At 44.2% G+C, this 21,188-nt stretch overlaps 1 protein-coding gene across 10 annotated transcripts in view; it reads left to right on the plus strand.

Moving 5' to 3' along the window:
• The window catches only part of AGAP1 (ArfGAP with GTPase domain, ankyrin repeat and PH domain 1), a 308,457-nt gene that overhangs the window by 81,350 nt on the left and 205,919 nt on the right, over window positions 1-21,188 (plus strand). For 6 of the 10 annotated variants that reach the window (XM_077785208.2, XM_085585530.1, XM_085585531.1 and 3 more), the window contains exons 2-4: window positions 13,871-13,929; window positions 17,841-17,928; window positions 18,589-18,600. In XM_077785208.2, the coding sequence (XP_077641334.2) occupies window positions 13,871-13,929; window positions 17,841-17,928; window positions 18,589-18,600 (159 nt within the window). The remainder of the gene's footprint in view (window positions 1-13,870; window positions 13,930-17,840; window positions 17,929-18,588; window positions 18,601-21,188) is intronic. The other 4 variants (XM_021536092.4, XM_085585533.1, XM_085585526.1 and 1 more) reach the window with 1 other exon arrangement.

Raw genomic sequence — 21,188 nt, forward strand, 5'->3', positions numbered from 1 at the left:
CACAGCTGATAAAGGTGAAGTGTTTAATTGGGGCCAGCTGGTACAGATGGTATTACCTTTGCCTTATATTAAAAAGGTCTGGAGACTTGGATTTCAGATGTTGGGGGTCACCCAAACCACTGCTATAAAATGAGTTGGGTTTTCTTGTCTGCCTCTTGTTGGTGTTTAGGATAAAAGTTGTTTTGTTTATCCATGAACATGAAAAAAAAACCTTTAGAGTTTTGTGGAATGAAGAGATTTCACTGCTGGGATTGCTTTACCATCATATATAAAGGTTTATCCCCTCATTTTCTTGCCGATGTGGATAATAAGCACATCTACTGAATCTGAAGATTTCTGTATTAAACTGGCTTTGGGTTTCCTTAAACAGAACAATCAGAGCAGGAGGCATCTCACTTTTCCAGCTCTGCTTCCATCAGCTACAACTTGATGCCATTTTTCTAATCCCGGGTTTAGATATTTTGAGCAGTCGAGAAAAAAATCTGGAATGTGGTTGAAACAACTTTACAGCCATCACTTGGGACCAAGTTACAAGTGGAAACTTGTTAGCTTGTTAGAACAGCAGTGAACTTGCACTAGGATAGTGAGATTTTCATATTCCATGCCTTTGGGACCAGTTTCCTAGAGCTAGGTGAAGACAGTAAATTTGGAAATGCTTCTTTTTCCTTTGGTTTCAAATCCATGCCTGTCACTGGTCAGTTCAGGCTTTTATCTTCTAAATAGTATTACTTGTTGACAATGTGACCTATGGTAAGTATGGTAAGGCCCCATCACTGCTGTGAATTAAGTAGAAAGATCAGCAAAGGCAATTAAAAATGTGCCGGAATTATTAAATAAGACATCTGCTGAAATTGCTGCATCCCTTGAAGTATTCCAGGCCAGGCTTGGAGCAGCCTGGTTTAGTGGAAGGTGTCCCTGCCCATGGCAGGGGGTGAAATGTGATGGCTTTGTAGGTCCCTTCCAACCCAAACCATTCTGGGAGTCTGTGGTGGCTGTCAAAATTCACTGGCTCCTTGAGAGGGAATGAAAATGTGGGTGCTGAAGAAGAAATTCCAGTATTGCTGGGATTTAGCTTATGCTTATGTCTTGTGGCATTTCAAATAAATTTAAGGGGGGAAAAAAAACCCGTCCTAGACAGAGCTAATGATGATGCTACAGGGTAGCCACGCTCTGGTTTCCTTGCACAATCTCCATAAAAATGATGAAGAACTGAGTGCTAAAAATACATCCTTAACCCCACAGCAGTGGTTTGTCTTGGCCTTCCTGGAGGAACGAATCCCTTTAATTAGTAAGACAGTGAAGTTTATTTTGGGGTTTGCTTTGTTTTCATTCTGGGATGTGAACTTTCATGCACCGCAGCTTAAAAAACTACAGAATGCTGTAGCTGTGCTGGGGTCTGCTCCAGCTGCTGGCAGCAGCTGCTGCCTGCACTGCTCTCCTCATCCCCCTGCCTTTGCCTGGGAAAAAGCAAATCCCTTTCAGCGGGGAGGAGGAGCCAGAAATGGTTTGGAGCTGCCTGGATGTGCTCAGTGGAGTCCTCTGGCTGCGGGGGGAGCAGCTCTGGGGAGCTCTGCAAAGGGCAGGGCTGCTCCCTCTGGGTCCTGGGCTGCTTTTGGGCTGCTTTCTGGAGATCTGCAGAGCGTGGCTGGTTGCATTCTGTTTCCCCACTGTCCTGCTTCCAAGTGGCTGCACCTTATTAAGGATTTAAGGCTGCACTTGATTGAGCTAATTATTTTCCAGACAGCGTGTGCTGATGGTGTTGCTGGAGTAGAGGCTGACACCCTTCTTGTTGGCTTTGAACCACATTTTAGATCTTTAGGTGGGTTTTTTGGTACATTTTTTTTCCCCCCCTAAACATGAAAAGAATTTTTTGTAATGAATTTCAGTGGCTGATGGGGTCACATTTACCTGAGGAAGTGGCACAAAGGTGACAAAGAATATAAATGGCCCCCAGCTTTCCTTTCTTAGCTCATATAAAGGAAATGGGAGGTTACAGGGTTAGTAGGGAACAGAATTTGAAGGGAGAGATTCTGAAAGTGTTTGGGTGCATGAGTTTGGCAGGAACTCAGTTTACAGCATGGTTTGCTAGAGTACATTATAGGTCAAGATGTAGCAAGAGGGCTTGTGCAAAAATAACTCATTTTTTCCAAATGATCCTTTAATAGGCCTCATTTGCATGTTGTAAAATAGCAAGTGTGAAAAGCTTCAGAGCCAGGACTTTAAGGACAGAGGGGTTTGGTCTCTTAGGTGAACAAATTGGTTTCTGATTACTGAGCTCTGCATGGGCTCCTTTCAAGATACCATTTCTAGTGCAGTGCTTTGATTTAAAGTATGTGCCTGAGGTGATGGGAACCTGTTGAAGCTTGGAAAATACACTTGAGTTTTTTGGTTCACCCAGGAAACACAAATAAGAGTGTAGCCAGAGGGCAGGATTTTTGTGGAGACCCACAACAGTCTCATTCCTGGATGAGTGGCGTTTTTTTAAAAATATGTCATATTACCAGTTCTGGCAAAGTAAAGATTCAGCTTTATAAGGCTCAAGTGGAGAAGGATTAACGAATGGATATTTGCACAGTTTCTGTGTTGGTTTAGATCTCAGGCATTGCAATAATTCCTCAGGTGCTGTGGGTGCTGGATGGAGGGGGAGGAGAAGCCAAAGGAATGACAGGGAATGGACCTTGGCATTCTGGTGGTTTTTCCTTACTGCTGGCTTCCTCCAAACCTGCAGCTTTATCTGCAGGGGAGAGCTGAAAGGCTTTATCTTACAGCCTCTGAGTCTAAAGTTCATGTGACCAATGCTTTGGGTTTCCAGAATAAATACTTTGTACTTGCATGGGTCCTGTATTTTCCAAAGTGCCTGGTGGTAGCAGGTGCTTTTTAAATAGGCAGCTGTGGAAGGAAACTCTTTCCTAATGGAGCATTTAGTCACATATTATCTTTTCTGACTGTTATTAACTGTTTTTTAAGCACTTTTCAGGCAAAAGGTGCTGGCTGATATGAGCCTTTCCCTGCTTGCTTGGCTTTCTGTTGGTTTCAGGATGCATCCCAGCCTCAGCAGTGCAGTGCTAAGTCCCAGGTTTTTGGTGCTGGTTTAATGTTTTGGTGTCTTGACAGGCAGCAGGGTAATGAAATCGAGTAAGTGGGTATTAGCCTTGTTGCAGGAAGATAAAAACTAATTGTGCAGCTGAAGCACCTGAGGGGAGTGTGCACTGCTCAGGTGTGCTGCCAGGGGAAGGAGACAAGACAGGAGAGCATCCAGGGCACCTGCCTGTGCTGGGAAGCTTTATGGGGCCATCTCCTCTGCCCAGGAGGTCAGGGAGATGCTCTCATGCACACAGAGCACGTGTTCCCCACCCCACTTTCCTGCTTTAGGTTCTCCATGTGGGCTCTTAGGAAATCAGCCATTTTCTCATAGTGGATCTCTGTGCAACTGAAAGAAAATAGGCCCCCTTTGCACTGTTTCCTTGTTGCTGTAACCAAGGCTTTTGCACTGGTTCCAGAACAGCATTAATTCCCTTTGAGACCATGCCTTGGATTGCATTAATTTTTTTTTTTTTTTTTTTTGACATTTGACAAAAGCTTTGTTTAAACAAGTTAGATGTGCATCAGGCTAATAAATATAAAACCCGTCAGATTATTCCTGCTGGGCTGTTCTCTGGAGAACAGTGTCTCATTTGTGTATTTTCCACTAATCATCTCCAAATCTTGCATGGGTGATATCAAGTTAGGGAAAGTGGATTTAGGATTACATATGGTACAGTCAGGGAAAAAGAGGCTCTGTTTTGACAACCAGCATAGCAATCTGGGAGACATGACTCCAGTTCTAAAAAATGTTTTCAGAAATGTGTTGCATAAACAAGTCATCATTTCCCTGGTGGAGAGGGGAAATGTTTTTCTAGATGTACTTCTGTACAAACTTTCTGGGCCCGTTTTCTGCAGCCTCAGTTCAGAGCCCTGAAGAAGGTCAGTCTGAATGGGCAGATGGTGTCAGAGCACAGGTTTGGGTGGACAGGCAGGGAAGTTGGGCCATGAGCTGATTTGGGGTTGAACTGGTGCTGCAGGTCCTGGCACATGGGTGCTGTCACTGCAGCAGTGGCCCGGGGCTGCAGAAGGATGAGGAATCCTTGGTGGCACCATCACTCCTTTGCAGGTTCCTGAGGAGGAGAGGGGCACTTTGGGGATGGGAAGAGTGTAGGTTCAGCTGGCTTAGAGGATCACACCCATTGAAGTTGACTTCATTGTGGCTGCCTGGGTGTGACGGGGGGGGGAAGAGTTTGCCTCTGCCTGCATTAATCACACTCAGTGTGCTGCCACTGAGTTGGAATTGAGAGCGAGTCTATAGGTGGAGGGATAAATGAGAAACTGGGGAAGGGCAGACTTGGCTTTTATGGGGAAAATCATAACTCACATTTACTCGAGTTCTATAGGGGAGGACAAAGGAAATCTTTTCATTTTGATTGCTCTCAGTGAGAACTCAAGCTGAGCTGCCATCAGATAAGGGGAGGGTCCTTGTGTATATAAAAGTTTTTAAAAGTAGGAAATCATGTCTAGGAATAAATAATTTATTTCTTTTTTTCGTGTTGAAAAGACCCAGCAGCAAATCCAGGAGGAATCTGCTGCAGCCTTTTCAGGTTAAGATACTGATGAATGCCCAGGGAAAGCAAAAACCAGGAGCTGGTTGTGCACAGCTATAGGAGAACCTGGTGGTGATTGGTGATGGATGTGCTGGTGGCTTGAACTTGCTGTGGATCAGTGTGGGGAGAGTAAAAGGGTGCTGAATTTGGTCCAGGCAAGAGTAACTCCCGTGAGGAGTGGGGCAGCCAAGAGGGATCAGCATGAGAGAGGAGGGGGAGGTAAAGATGGAGTCACTCTTGTTTATCCCTTCTTACTTAAGGATTAAGAAGTACGTTGTGAAACTGGGAAGAGGCAGATTAAAACCCAGCCCAATAGTTTTCCCTTTTGTTATAATCCCAAAGACAATTGAGCTGTGAGTCCCTGCAGGACCTTGGCAGTGTCCTTAGCAGAGATGCACAGCTGTGAGTAAAACACTTCAAGGGCTGTGGTTATGGGCAGAGGCTGCCTCCGCCTGAACTGCTTGTCCACAGAATCCCAGCATGGTTTGGAGTGGAGGAGCCTTCAAGCCCACTGCATCCCAGCCCCTGCCAGGGGCAGGGACACTTTCTACTATCCCAGGTTGCTCCAAGTTCCATCCAACCTGGCCTTGGATGCTGCCAGGGATCCAGGGGCAGCCACAGCTTCTCTGAGCACCCTGTGCCAGGGCATTAACCCCTCACAGGGAAGAATTTCCTCCTAGCAGCCCATCTAACCATGCCCTTCTTTTGTTTAAAGCCATTCCCCCTTGTCCTGGCACTCCAGGCCCCTGTCAATTTTTAGTCTGGGATTTGGTGTTAAGCACTCTCAAGTCTTTGTACCTTTGTTTCATTAAGCATGCCTTGTTATTCCTGTTCTCTCCTTCCTCCTAGACCTTTTTTCCTCCAAGGTTGCTATGGTTTTGCTCATTTACTGCCATCTGCTTCATGTTCTGCTGCTTAAATGTTGGTGAGGCTCAGATGTTACCCCAGAACAAACTCCTCTGTGGAATCCCAATGGTGGGGATCCTGTGCAGGCTGCCTTACTGTGTATTGGGTTTTACTCAGTATTGCTTCTATAGCTGTGTCAGGGCAGGCTCAGGCTGGATTTTGGGAAAGGTTCTTCCCCAGAGGGTGCTGGCACTGCCCAGGCTCCCCAGGGAATGGGCACAGCCCCAGGCTGACAGAGCCCAAGGAGGGTTTGGACAGCACTGCCAGGGATGCTCAGGGGGGATTGTTGGGTGTCTGTGCAGGGCCAGGGGCTGGACTGGATGGTTCTTGTGGGTCCCTTCCAGCTCAGGATATTCCATGATTCCATTTTCTTCTCTATCAAGTAGTCACCAAGTTCCCCTTGCTATTTTTTTTTTTCTGTTTTTTTTTTCTTTTTTTTTTTTTTTTAGTTGCAGCCATTCTTACCCTATCTGAAAAGGTAAAAGTCTTTTCAGCCTGCACTATCATTTTCTTTTTTAATCTCTATTGTGACTTTCTTCTTGCCAGATAATAAATCTCTTCCTATATTATTTCAAAATGCTCTTTTTCCCCCACTTCATCTTATTCAATTTATCCTTTCATGTTGATTTTTCTTGTGCCAACTGCAGGAGCTGTCCCCTTTCATCTTTGATGCTTCTCAGGGAGATTCCTCATTAATATTCAGATTTGACTAAGAAAGGCTAATTCCTCGTTTGTGTCTGTAGTCAGGAGAGGCAGCCCAGCCTAGGAAGGGTTTTTGAAGGGTCTCATTTTGTGTACTTTGGACATCCTTGCTGGGACATGGATTTAGTTGTGGATTTTCTCTCCTGCCTGTCTCAAGTCAAAACTTTATCTCCAAATTTTCCTTGAGTTCCCCGTGGGACCATCTTTCCTGTGCTGGCACTGCTCTTCCCTTGAGGCAGGAGATGGGAGAAGACAGATCTCACCTCTCATCCTGCTTCTGGGCAGACCCAACAAAATGAGGCATTTACCAAACATTCCCTCTCCAGTGCCTTCTTTTTCTTCCTTGTTTCCACTACTGCTGTGGTTCTGTGTTTAACTGAATTTCTGTGGGGATTTGGCCCTTAGGAAATACTGTTTATTGCCTGAAAACAAAATGTTACTCCACTGCACTGCAGAGATGATAATTTCCTTTCCCAGTTTTATTGGAGCAGGGAGCAGTTGTACTAAAGGGATGCTTTCATTTTCTCTTTGTCTGCTTTTTATATTCCTTACAGCCTCTTGGTGGGGTTGCCTGTTGGAAAAGGGGCTGGCCCAGCTTTCCAGTGGCACATTTCTCTGAGGGATGTGTCAGGAAATGTTCATTTGATTGGAATGGAGTGGTGTTCCTGACACTCCTCACTCAGAACATCCCTCTTGACGTGCTCTGTGCTTCTCCCACGGCAGAGCTGTCTCAGGAGAAAACTGTGGTTTCATCTGTGGGATTTTAATTTCTCTTACACTAACTGTGTGTGTCAGCTCTGGAACCCAACCACTGGGAAAATACAGGGAACGGGAAGTTTTCCTTGTTAAGTATATAATTTATTTTTCCTTGTAAAAAGCCTGCGGCCAAAATACCCGCTCTGTTTGGTTTTAGGATTTGTTTTGTGGGGTGGGGAGGTTTAGGATGAGTAGTCAGGCTTGGAGCTACATTATATTTAAGGGCAAAACAAATGATTTGGTGGTGTTAGATGTTAAAACATTGTGCATGAAATTGGGTTTGGGAATGTACTTGGATCCATTATCCATCATTCCTTTTGTAGGAAGCGTGGGGTTACCCTTCAGGAGGTAACATCTCTGCACCCACCTGCAAACTGTGAAGAGTGTCTGTAGATGTGAGAGAAGGGGAATATTAACAGCTGCAAAAAACCTTTTGCTTGGAACAATTAGAGAATTGAAGCCAAAACCCAAATACCTGGTGAGAGCTGTCCAGTTCCCGAGCCCAGAAGCGTGTTTTGGGAAAGGCTGAGCTGGGGAGCTTGTGCAGCTCTTTGCATCCTTGGTCCTCCTTTTGTTTCCATGGCAGCACAAAGGATAATGCTGCTGCTGCAGCTGCCAGATGCTGCTGGAACAGAGATTACAGCTTTGACCTAAATATCTCTTTAATCCAGTTCTTGGTTACAGGGAGAGGTTTTTCAGATGTCGGAGATGCGGGAGGCTCTGATGAGCACAGCCTCGGATTCCTGATGCCTCAACTGCTCTAAGCTCAGCCTCGTTTTCCTGTTTATAATTAGGAATTGGGCATGGCCAGAGATAAATCTGTCCAATATCAAACATTGCTGTTGGAGCTGGAAGAGCTCGTGGGGTTTTATCCGTCCTGACAATGCTGGCAGGGGATGGGAAGAGCCTAAAACTGACAGCTCGTGAAATCCCTCTGGTTTTAGGGCTGCAAATGAATTGCTCTGTGGCAGTGTGGTGACTGGCTCTGTGTGTGTAGTGGTGCTGTTAGTGAAGTGTAAATACAGCACTGTGCTGGGTGGGATGGGATTCCCAGAGCCTGGCTGGAGTTCCCAGCCGGGGGAGGAGGGCAGGGAGCTGCAATGCTGCTTTTTGCCTTTACTGCCTGAGAATTATAAATTACACATCTGCAGTTCAGCAAGGAAAAAAGGGACTGTTTGGAGCTGGGTGGCTGCAACAGTAATTCCTAACTGGCATACAGTGGGAAGCCATAGAATCCATGATTCTATCACACTAAGTAGGGAGGTAATAAAATCTTAAATCATCCCAGTACTGCTGCTGTGGTTTTTCTAAAGGTCTTATTTGTTATTGCTTTGTAATTATTGCTTGGAGTGAATAAGCAGAGAGGACACGTATAAAAAACTGATTTTAAAAACCCAAACACAAAAGGTATAAAAATTCATAGAATTCCAGGGTGATTTGTGTTGGCAGGGACCTTAAAGCCCGACCAGTTCCACCTCCTGCCATGGGCAGGGACACCTCCCACTAGACCAGGTTGCTCAGAGCCCCATGAAGTATAGAAAAAGAACATTTTGAAACATGACACAATCTTCCAAATAATATTTTATGCAAAGCTTAGAAATCAACATATCAGGATGGTTTTCTGCTATTTTCTGTTGGAACTGACTCAATGCTTTGACTTAGTGCTGGGGGGCTGTGTTGGAGAGGATTGGCTGTGAGTTCCCCCCCCCCCCCCCCAAAAATGCTTGTTTTAGGAGGATCATAAGTCTCAACCCAAAAGCTGCACATTTCCCTCTTTGCTAAGAAAATCAGCACACAAGCTTTGGGAAATACATCCTGAAAATGCTGCATTGATACAGCTCCAATAAAGAGATGTGTGGCCTTATCTGCATCCTTGTGGGCAAGTGAGAGCTTGTAGGAAGGTTTTTTGTACCAGTTCACTCTCAGGCTTTTATTTCAAAGCAGAAGAAACTCTAAATATTACTTGTAATGCAGAAATTACTGAAAGGGGAGACCAGCATGTGACGTGGCTGTTGGTGCTTTTAACTTCATTCTCATGTTTTTGAGGGCTCTTGTTCTTAGCAAAAAGGCTCTTTAGCTGTGAGTTTTCAGAGAAACCCCTTGGCTTTTCTATATTTTATTTATTTACAGCTCTTCCTCATTTAGAAGGACAGCAAAGTAACGCTGGGATTGCCTGAGGGAAGCTCTTGCTAAGAAGCTTTCCAAGAATCATGAAAGATTCAAGTCCTTTCATGTCATCCTGCAGAGATATCTGCCCACCCTTCCCTCACCACTCTTTTTGGTTCAGTTTGCCATTGGGTTCCATCTGGATTAGAGGAAGACAAAGCTCTGAGCTTCTCAGCATTTAGCTAGTCAAGAGTGAGAGATCTGGGTGAAAAAAAGAGCAAAACAAGGTTAGTGGATCAAGGGCTGGTGATGGGCAGGCTGCTGTGCTGGCACTGCCCAGGGCTGTGATAATACTGGGGCTGCCCAGGCTCTCCTAAAATAACAAAGAGACAAAGTGCACTGGCTGCTGGGGATTTTATCATCAGGGCTGGACCCATAGGATGGAGAGGGTGCTGTAGATCTGATCGGCCCCAGTTAGAACCATCTTCTCAGAAGTCCCATTAGCTGCCTTGCTGCTGTTGCCCATGGCAGTAAATGGAATTAATTAGGAGAGGGTCTCCAGTGTAAAAACTCAAGGATGGGATGAGCCAGACTGCTGAACTCTGAGCAGCCAGGCCCTTGCTGGGGTTATTGCTGTAATGGCTGGGAAACATTTCTGGTTGTCATGACTTCCCTCCCCTCTGCTGAACCATGGATGCTGGGATTGGCCTTGACCCTGTGTTCTGTCATTAACATTATTTTGCTGATATTTATTTAGATTTTAGTGATCAATCTTGGAATTGAAAAAGTAGCTTTTTTCTGTTGGAAAATTCTAAGTAGGGTTTTTAAATATGGAATATCAGAGCAGCCAGACCTTGGAATCAGCTGCTCTTCTGTGCCATGGAGTGCATGGACCTGGGCAAGAGTTGGCCACCAAATTCCCGGATTTCGCCTCAACACATGTTGCCCCATCCCTGGAAATGTCTGGGGCCAGGTTGGACAGGGCTTGGAGCAACCTGGGTTAGTGGAAGGTGTCCCTGGCCATGGTAGAATGGATGGGCTTTAAGGTTGCTTCCATCCCAAACCATTCTGGAATTCATGTGGTGGAACCAACATCTACATCTCATGTTTAATACTGGAATTAAGAAGGTTCCTCTGGGTGAGGCTGAGTTACTAAACTAAGGTTTTAAAAGAGCCAAGGATCCTCTTGGGAGTTCATGCTTTTAGTGTAGTAATAGAAATAACACCAGAAGAACTGAGAAAAAAAATAGAAGACTTCTGTTGTGGCAAAGTAAACTTTGTGAAGGAAATGCAGCTTAAACAATCTTAGTGCACGTTTTAAAAAGACATGAGTGACACCATGAATATTTGAAGCTTTTGATCAGTGATGCAGAAATGAAAGGAGCAGCACGTGCAACTGTGATTAATTATTGACAAAAGTCATTTCTTGCATGTGTGGAGCCTGTAGTGGGACATGAAGGTTGAGTTCACTGGAATTCCAGAGCTGGGTAGTAATGCAAACAAGACTCCAATTGATCAACTTCATACATGTGGTTCTATTTATTATGCAAATCTCTTCCAATGTGTTTAAATCAACATGTGGTGGTGGGGGGTTGCAGCTTGAGGATTTTTGTGGGCTGCAGAATTTGGGCTCTGCGTGCTCCAGTTTGATGGATCCAGTGGTTCATGCTGTAGCTGTAAGTCAGTTTTCTTTATTTAGGAAAATAATTCCCAAACCTGTTTGTCATGTTCTGTCTGTGAGCATTTGACCTTTTCACCTTAACTTCACTGGATCTTGAATAAATCAGTTTTTCCTGAGATATTCCTAGAAGCTGGTTTAGGTGGAGGGTGCTTCCATGTCCATCCCAGTGATGGCACACAAACCTCACACTGCAGAAGAGACCAAATGCTGTTTCATGCCATGTTCTGTGTTTAGCTGTGGTAATTCCTTCTAAACGTGCCAGTGTAATTGAATCTCATGGATCTCCCAACAGAAATGAGTTGGTTTTATTTTTTTAAAGGGCATTGGAAGACCTTACGTAAATTAATTGCAGATCGAGGATAATAGATGTGAGAGATCTTAGTTTAAATTAGTTGGGTTGAGGTCAAAGCGTTTGGGTTTTTGGTGGTGATTTTGTTTGGTTGGTTTTTTTTTTGTTTGTTTTTTTTTGTTTGTTTGTTTGTTTCACAGATGTATTTTGGCAATAAAATGGAATTCAACTCTTCTTAATTATTTTGGACACTCAAAATCTGTGGGGGCAGGAACCAAGGGCTTTATCAAAAAAGGGGAAGATAGCTTTCTCAAGAAGTCTGGCAGCTTGTCAAATGACTTATTTCTTACATTGCTAATCATGACTAGAAGGCATCTATTGCCCCATATTGAGGGTCCTTGAGACCTGATAGTTTTGGAAGGTCCTGGTGTGGGGTTTTGGTGCATTTTGATGAAGGAAGGACCAAGTAGGAGCAATAATCCATGTCCTCGGGCTGGGTCATCCGTCCTTTCTGCAGCTGCACACCTTCTGCTTTGTCTTTTGGCCTCTGTGCTTTCTGGAATTTTAGCTTTCATTGCCTCCCTGATTTGTCCTTCATGAAAGCACATGTATTCCAAAATAATATTAATTTTTTTATTATAGAGAAAAGCAACAGTTTTGTGATGTTCTTGTTACCCTTGTGCAGCTCCCTTCTGGCTTAGCAGGTTTTTTTGCCATTCTCCAAGTCAGCAGCAGTGATTTGCTCGCTCATCTTTTTTTAATCTTCCATGGTGATAAAATCCAGTGGTTCTCTTTTATGGAAGCTTGTTGACATTTATTAGGGAGTTCTCCCAGTTTGTTTCACACATCCAAACCTCCACGAGTCAGGGATAAGAGACCAATGGTTTTCCTTGACTCCTGAGAGTCTGGAGATGAGCTGAAACCTCCTCATCCCCTTCAGCCTTAGCTGCTTCTTCCCAAATCCACAGCAGCTCCAAGCAAACCATGAGAGTTGATGGTTTTCTGTTAGGGCAGTGACATTTTTCCCAGTACCCAATCTAAAGCTCCCCGTTGCAATGCTCCCTGTCTGGGAAAACGTTCCTTCCCACAGGAAGGTAGGAAAACATCCCAGAGCAAGCTGTGGTCCCTTTGGAATGCCTCAGTTGTGGGCAGGTCTTGCATTCAGGGTTCCCCAATGGAAACTGCTGCTTGTTTTATCTCCTTCTCAAGTTCTTGGCACCTGGGTGTGGCACAGAAAGGTTTTCCTGGGGGTTTGGATCCAGTGGGACTTCAGGTCATGGAACAGGAGCTGCATGACCACAGTGTCTTCTCTTGCACCTGGAATGCCAAAGGTTAACCCAATTTCACTCTGGTCCTTTGGTTTTCCTTCCACTGCCAGTGAGTGTGTGGGAGGCAGCTTGTGCCTGTACCAAAATATTGATTCTTTTCCATGTGTTTTCATGTAGATACACACAGGATTTATTCATGGCTGAAATACAAAGGGATTGGCTAGATAAAACTGGAGAAGGTTTCCCAGTTCCTGGCTAATAGGTCTTTTTTTGGGATATTGAGGCAAAAGCAATATATTTCACAGAGATAGACTGAAAACCACAAGTTTGCTTTGTGATTGTTTTTAGGTGGGTGCTGGGAGAGCTTGGATGGGTTTGTGAAGTCAGTGAGGGTCGCATCTGGAGGAGGAAATTGCCTCCAATTTCTTCACTCTCCAGATGAAAGAATCAAATGAAACAGCCTTCTCCTCCTGCTGATGGGTGGCTTGGAGGGGGAAGCAGAGGCTGGCAGGGACCATAAGAGGCTTCTTTAAAGGTGTAACCTTGCATCTCTTATCTTCTGTGCCATCAGGGACTGGTTGGAACACCAGGAATCTCAGTGCTGCTCCACTTCCACGAGCTGGAGCTGATCTGCTCAGCAGGAGCATCCTGTGTTGCACAGGCATTCAGCTGGTTTGGGTGGTTCCAGAGGGGTTAAATCAGCATCCACGCTGGATTTGTAACAGGAACATCACTGCTTACAGCTGACCAGACCTTTATGGCAGGAGCAAAATGATAACTGTTTTTAAATACAGAAAAATAGAACCTTATTTCTGTTCTATGGTGTGGAATTGTCAGTGAGGTGGGAGCCAGGTGCAGCCCAAAGAGCTTAATTTCTGTGATAAACTTGCCTTTCTTCAAGAAATCAACCCCTGCCCGAAGTAGTTTTTAATTAATTTTGTAGTAGACGGCTCTGTGGTTTATTTCTGCCTAGATTATGTTACTGGAAAAATTGTGTGTTTGAGGAATAAAGAGAGATTTTCCCCTGCCTGAGCAAGGATGTTCCCACTGACTCTGGTTGCTGCAGTTGCTGACATGAAGTGTGATGTGCAGTAGAAAATAACATGTTTCAGAGCCAGCAAATTTCCTTATTTACCTGGGTGGAGAAGTTACTGCAGATGGTGGCTGGCAGCTGCAGTCAGTGAGTGACAAACCCAAGGCTTTTCCTGGGGGGAAGGAATGTGTTGTGGATGGGAAATGGCTTAACCAGGTACACACTGGGAGAGCCTTTGCTCTAACTGGAGTTGGTTTTGAGCTTTGTGATGATGTGGGAGCACCTGCTGCTGGAAGCAGATCCGTGCAGAATGGGAATTTCTGGGATTTTTTTTATGCCATTTCCCCAAGCCCCTGGTTTTTGTCACGTTGGACTGTCAGCCTCCCAAGAATCAGACCTTTGGTCTCGCGTTCCCAAAGCCACGGCATGAAATTGTGTGCAGCAGAGCATTAAATGTCATTATCCTGATGTTGGGAATGTTCTCCTCTTCCACAGATGCCTTTGTAAATAGCCAGGAATGGACACTGAGCCGATCTGTACCCGAGCTGAAAGTGGTGAGTTCATGTTTGCTCCTGTCTTGGAACATCCTGGAGCTGTCACACATGAATGGGGATCTTCCATGCTTCATTCCAGCTGCTGGTGGGGAAAAATGTAGGGAGTAGGTTTAATGAGGAAAGAATTTTTCTTTACATAGCTGTTACAGTTTCACAGAAGGGTTTGGACTGGGAGGGACCCCAAAGCTCATCTCATTCCACCCCCTGCCATGGACAGGGGCATTTTCCACTATCCCAGGTATCTCCAAGCTCCCTCCAGCCTGACCCTGAACACTTCCAGGGCTGAGGCTATCTTTATGAAGATGTTGTATATTCAATATTCATTTTAATCATACTTCAAAGATCTCTCAGTATTTTATTGCTGTTTGAATTTGTTCTGTTCCATGAACCAGTTTCCAAGGGGGAACTTCTCAGCAGGGAAGTCTTACAAGGGCAGTGGAAGTTAGCAGCTGACATGTAAAGCTCATTTTATCTCTCCATAATAAGTTTCCATGATTTCAAGATCCAAATGTCTATTCTCCCTCTCTTTAAAGAATTTAAACCCTTTCCAGCATCTGAGTTGAAAATAGTATTTTGTGGAGGTGAGAGAATCTGCAAGGCCACACTTAACAGAATAAATGCACTTAGAGAGGCATTTTAATGGGAGCAGCATCCTCACAACTACAGTTCTGTGGCTGTTTTGATTTTATCAGTGCTCAAGGTGAGTAGAAGGAAAATCTAGCAGTCAGTGGATGCAATTCCCTAATACAGGAAGGGTCACCAGGTTTTGTTAAACAGGTGGTGTCATTTGGAAGACCCCAAATACCTCACACAATGAAAAACCAGGAATTCAGGACTGGAAGGTGTTGGTTGGGTAGGAGCCCAGCACTGTTAGCTGGCTTCTCCTGGGTTTCCTTGCACATCCTTCCCCTTCTCTGAGTCTTGCTAATTCACAACACCCCCAGAGAAAATTGGGAATTGCAGGTGAGAGCAGAGCTGCAGGCACTCCATGCTGTGATTTAGAGCACAAACAATCTCCAAGCACCAGGTGATGGTCTCAGGATACATTTTTCTCTTGTGCTAGCCTGGCTGCATCATGTGAGGGCTTACTTTGGGTGTCCTACTCCTGAGCTGTCTGCAGCAGGGGTGGGAAAACAGCTTTCAGCTGCGTGGCTGCTGCAGAGAATTGATTTGCAGTGGTCAGCATGCCACGAGAGCTGTCCAAGGGGAAAAGCAGAACTTCTGCTCTTACAAAAATAATAATCTGATTATAGCACTGCAAATGATGGAAGGCAGCAGCACCAGCTGTGCCTGTGAACTTGTGCTCCAAGAGGAAGGGTAAATTAGGAAGCCCAGCTGAAATCTGCTCTGCCTTTCCTGCACATCTGCCCCTGGGGAGGGGTCAGGGCCGTGAGTCACCTCTGTCATTCCCTTACTTCAGCCTCATCCTTGGTGCTCCTGGGGCTGGGGAGCATAAGGACCATGTTAAAGGGACAGGTTGTCCTCCTGTACAGGCTGGGAGGTCTTTAAATTGATTGTTATTGTTCTTTATTTTTGATTTATTTGTAGAGTGGCTGTTGTTTTACCCTTTGGGCTCTGCAGAATTTTAAAGGGAACAGAAACTGTCTCTGGGAGAGCAGAGAAAGCCCCCAGGGCTGCAATAAAGGAAGGAGGTATTTTTCAGTGTGCTTCTGTGGAAAGAACTCCATCATTTCTTTAGCAACACGAGGCTTAGTTTCTTTCCAGTGCTCAGAAGGATATTCCAGGCCACCTTGGAGTGGTTTGGAGCAGCCTGGGATAGTGGGAGGTGTCCTTGCCCATGGCAGAGGGAGGAATAGGATGAGCTTTGAGGTCCATTCCCACCCAAACCAGTCTGGAATTCTATAACTGGTTCCTGCTGATCCAGTACTTGGGTTTTACTTATGGATTTTGATGCTTTTATTGTCGTCAAGAGCATGGTGAGACCACTACCTTTGGTGTTCCTGGGTCCTGTTTATTCAAATATTTAGAGAGGGTGTGTTAGGCAGAATAAACATGAGAAATTTCTGGATAAAATCACTGAATTTCTTGCACAAAAATATGCAAAGTGCAGTCAGGCTCCTCTTCTGGACAGCTTTAAAATGCCAAGTGCCATCAATACAGTTTATGATTTTTCCCAACAGGCTTTAGGAGGCGTGGGCAAAGTGGCTTTGGTTTGGTTTACAGCATGTCTGGCACATGGAAATAAATGATTCAGTGTTGCACAAGTCATAACTGAAAAGAGCAGTGAGTTGTAGCTGAATTTTCTCTTCTCTGAACTGGGTTAAGGTGGTATTTTTGTTCCCTAACATGCTTGTCATAACTTGGTGCATTTCAGACATATCCATAAATAAATGGAGATAGCTGGGATTGTTTGTGTATAAAGCAGGGGAGAGAGGAATATGACTGCTGTGAAAACAGACTGGCATTTTTGTCATGCTGTGGGGGATCAGCCTTAAAGCAAATATTAATGCTGACAAAGAGAGAAACTGTATCAGAAGTCAGTTGTTTTTTTTTTTTTTTTTTTCCTCAGTGTAGAATTTATTGCTCCTGCTTTGTAGGAATGTGTCAGAGAGCCTGAAGTGCTGTCAAATGGTGTAACCTGGTATTCCTGAATCTTTTGAAGTCTTTCAAATATTGGGGGTTTCTGGATAGAATAAGACATCCCAGCTATGGAATGTTGTCTCTGACTGGACCCCCAGGTTGATGCTTTTCTGTTGTTCCTGGCAGTTACAGCTTTGGCACAAGTGTAATAGAAAATAACATTAATTTCCATCCACACAAGGCTAATCACTTGTAAGTGAAGGTTTCACTGGAAAACTGTTGTCTTGGTCAAATGTGTAGGCCATTAAAAATACAGTTTCACACACTAAAATAACTAATTTTCAGTGCATGAGGGGGATTTTCTACGTTATTGTGGGCTAAAAAAAAAAAAAGGGAAGGAAGCTCTGAGTGGAAGAGGAGGAGATGTTGTCAGTTTGGTGATGAGAAGAGGTGCCAAGGCCAAGCTGTTTGCTCACAGGGGTCCCTCAGGTCTCAGTGAGTTTGTGGTGTGAGTGGGAGTAGACAAATCTACTGCAGTTCGTGGGCATATAATGGAGGGAAAAGTCATTAATTGGAGAGGTTGCTTCATGTTCTGGGGGTAAGGGACACGTGTTAGAGATGTCATTTTCTTCCCATGACTCATCCCAGAATCCCTGCCTCCCCTGCTGCCCATGCTATGGGATCAGCCCAAGGCAGGGGGGAATTTGGGGTGAAAGCACACATGGCTGGGTCCTATCAAGCCATTTTTGATAAGGAGGGTGGTGTTGGGATTAAGAAGGTGGGGCAGGGAACATGCAGCTCCTTGCTGCTGCCTCGGCCTGTTTGGCAGTCCCAGGCAGATCAGCAGAGTTCATCTTCTCCCCAGGGACCTTCTGTTCTGAACCTCCAGTGAGGGTCAAGTAAACAGGAGAGAACAGAGCAGGCTGGGCTGGTTTCGGAGGGGGAAAGAAGTTTCCATCACCTCCCTCCCCCAAGAAGGGAGCACAGTGTCCTCAGCTCTGTGCATCCCTTTAAAGCCACAAACCCCAAGTCTCCTCAAGTCCTTTATTTGAGCACCTCCAGGAAGAAAACTATGGGGTTGTGCTGGAATATTTCCCTGGGAGGGTGGGGAGGCCCTGGCACAGGTTGCCCCATCCCTGACAGTGTCCAAGGCCAGGTTGGGCAGGGCTTGGAGCACCCTGGATAGTGGAAGGTGGTGGAACAAGACGATCTCTAAGGTCCTTCCCACCCCAAACCACTCTGCATATTTTGCACCATGTCTGCTGCTTGGGGATGTTACTTCTGTGTGCAGATTTTGCTCGAGGACACTGCTTTTTACAGGGATGAATGGCAGTTGAATTTTTTGTTGCTTCTTTTATTTTCCATTGCAGGGGATCGTGGGTAACCTGGCGAGTGGGAAGTCGGCGCTGGTGCATCGCTACCTGACCGGCACCTATGTGCAGGAGGAGTCACCTGAAGGTGGGTGCAGCCACAGCTCCCACCCTTCCTTCTCCCCCACAAACTACATCCTTACTCATTTTTGATCATGTAGAAATGGACTGGAAAAAAAAAAATCTCATGTGCTACTTCAAAATGCATGGAGATTTTTGCTTTAACGTTCTCCAGATTGAGCTAAGTATGTACAGTTATAATTGTAGATTTTCCATAACTGCTTAGCATCCTTTAAATACTTCGGCCCCCAGTGTGTGTCCATATGGAAATTAGTCCTGATGGAGAGGAGCTGAATGCTCTCAGTAGGGCTGCTGCTTTCACTTGGGTTGTTGAAAGCCACAATTACTGTCTGTAGTGGTGGGTTTCTGTACAATCAGGATACTGGAAGAATAAAATCTTACCTAAAAAGGTGTAACTTACTTACTGTTTAATATATTAAATATTTGGTCTTTTTTAAATGTTCTTATGGCATAGAAAATTAATTTGTATGCTGTAGTGTTTAACATTAATCCAAGTTTATAGCTTGAAATCGAAAATATCACAGTACCTTATCAAGGTTTATCTTGCAGTAAATACTTTTTTGATTATTTTTCTTTATCTGTTCTCCTTATGAACTTTTAAATCCAACTCTGAGACACTGAATTTCTGGTTCCTTCTTTTCTTTACTGGCTGTTCCCTTCTTTGCAGATATGGATGCAGGTAACTATACATTGTCTTCATGGCAGCTCTCGTTTTGAAGGGCCAGATGGTGGTTTCTGTACTAGAGCGTTTTCCCCCTTGTTCTGTGTATCATTTTGAGTTGTTTCCTTTTGATTTCAAGTCTTTAGTACATCTCACTGTTTTTGTCTCTTGCTGTAGTTGTCTCTTCAGCAGTAGTTTGTAGTTCCATGCATCTCTGATAACATTTGTTTCTAATTAACTTTTGCCACAGGAAGCTGGTTTAGCTTGATAGCTGACATTTTAACAGCCTGGAATTGTAGTTAAAATGGGAGGAGAGGGGAAGGGAGGGATGGACAAGGCTTTTGCTGTGGAATTGCACTAACACTGAGGTCCTGCAGTTTGTAAGTTTGCCCTAAATGCTTCTGCTGGTTTGTAGCTGGAGCTGTCAATAATAATTGATGATATTGAGCCTGTGCACAGAAGTGTGTGTGGATCATGCTTCTGGATGCTGATAGTGAGAAATGCTGACAGAGGGTGTAGTGGCACTAAGTACAGCAAATCTTCAGCAAAAATCTGTCTTGACAGATCTCTTCCTTCACTTCATGAATAGAGAATATTTGTTTTGTTTTTTTTTTCCCCTTGGAAGATTCAAATCTACTGACTGTTGACAGGGCTAACCCTGCTCCCCTCCTGAAGGATGAATATTTTAGGTGATATTCCTTGGGAGTGTTGCCATCTGTCCTCTTTGTCTTGAAGGATTTTTATTTACAGTGCTGGAGTGACGTTGTGACTATTTTTCCTGAAAGGATTAGATGACAAAAGCAGTGTCAAATCATTTCTCTGCACACAAGTGTAGCTGACAAGCCTCACTAATGACACTGTTGCATTTCATTAACAGGAGGAAAACTGGAATAATTAAGAGCTCGGATTCTCCGTTTGAGGGATCAGGTCAAGGTTTCCAATCAAGTCAGCATTAAAGGAAATTCGACCCATATAAATTACCCTCAGTAAACATCTGCAGTGGTGATGTGGTAGTGTCTTACTTCTCTGTCAGAGAATCACAGAACCACAAAGTGGCTTGGGTTACAAGGGCCTTTAAAGCTCACCCTGTTCCACCTCCTGCCACGGGCAGGGACACTTTACACTGTCCCAGGTTGCTCCAAGCCCCCTCCAACCTGGTCTTGAGCACTTTTAGGTCCTTCAAACAAGTCCCTAGAGAAGTGTAATCCTTCATGTTGGAGACCCTTGTGGATCCTCTCCTCTCTCCTTTTCTGAGGAGACTATAAATGTGTCAGATTGTTAAATTGGATAAAGAAGAGGATGTATATCGGATGTGAAGGTGTCAGATGCTTGATCAGTTAAGGAAAACCCGAGTTTACTGGCTTGGAATGGCTTCCTAACAGCTAAATTTAACAGGCATCATAAAATCAGTGCCTAATGGGTGAAGTGATGGATATTTGCTTCACGTGAAAGTGGTGATTAGGGCCAGGGACTGCTATTTCTGCTCGCCTCTGCCTTCTAAATTGCTGCAATTACCAGGAAACCTGCCCTGCATCAGACAAGTGCCACATCTCCTGTGGGCCCTGAGGGCTTCAGCATTCCACTAAATGAATTTTAGCTATGTAAAGATGGTTTCAAGTTTCCTTCAGCTCTCCAAGTGAGAAATTTCTCTTGCTGCCCATCACCACCTCCCCACCAGAGGGAGGAACCCTGCACTTTGCAGTGGAGTTTTCTCTCACTGCCTGCCCCAGTTTTTATTTCTGCTCAGAACTTCAGTCCCTCATGTGTTTGCAACTTGCAAACCTTTGTTTTCTCAAAGAATAAGTTTTTATTAGGAAGAAAAACGGCCTTGAGACTCTTCCTTTGCATATTTAACATACACGCAGCTGTGCTGCTGAGCGACACATTTTAAATCAGGTGTAAGAAAAGCAGCAATGTGTTACCTTGTTGTAAGTGGGGAATTTCAGTACTTTGGGACTTTCAATTTTTTTCTGTGAGGATACAAGAAGGAAATTATTGTAGATACATATTTTAATATTGGCTTTTTGCAACTATTAAGATGGATTTTATATGTGCGATGTTAAAGGAACTTTGTTATAAAGATATAGTTTTTATTTCTGTTGTTAATTAAGCTTAGACATAGTAGTGAAATAGCTGATATAAGTATGCTTGTGTTAGAATACCTACTTAGAGAAGATAATATCTAAGAAACATATGAGGACACCTACTACAGATATACCAACTATCAATACTCACTGTCTGTAAACCAAAGGCAAAAAACTGGAGGTGATAAGAACAGACTAACACCATAACCAAAGAATACACACACTCGAAAAAACTAGACCCAAAAAGAAGATATACTAAACAGTTCTTGGAATATGTAAACTAATTTGAAGAAAAGTTTACTATGCGTAAGAGTCCATGAATACACAACAAGCTGATATAAAAGGAAAAGCATTTAATGAATATCGCCAAAGAAAGCAATGTAGTCTGTAATCCTTATCTCCTATTATCCTGTACTAACTTTAAACTTTTTAAATTTCATAAGAGTAAATGTGCTTTTTACAGAAATTATGGGAGATAAGGAATTCTAGGGATTTGTGGTCTTAAAAGGACCTTCTCAGCAA

The sequence above is a fragment of the Lonchura striata genome, chromosome 7 (assembly GCF_050655825.1).
Source record: "Lonchura striata isolate lonStrDom1 chromosome 7, ASM5065582v1, whole genome shotgun sequence".
Classification (NCBI taxonomy): Eukaryota; Metazoa; Chordata; class Aves; order Passeriformes; family Estrildidae; genus Lonchura; species Lonchura striata.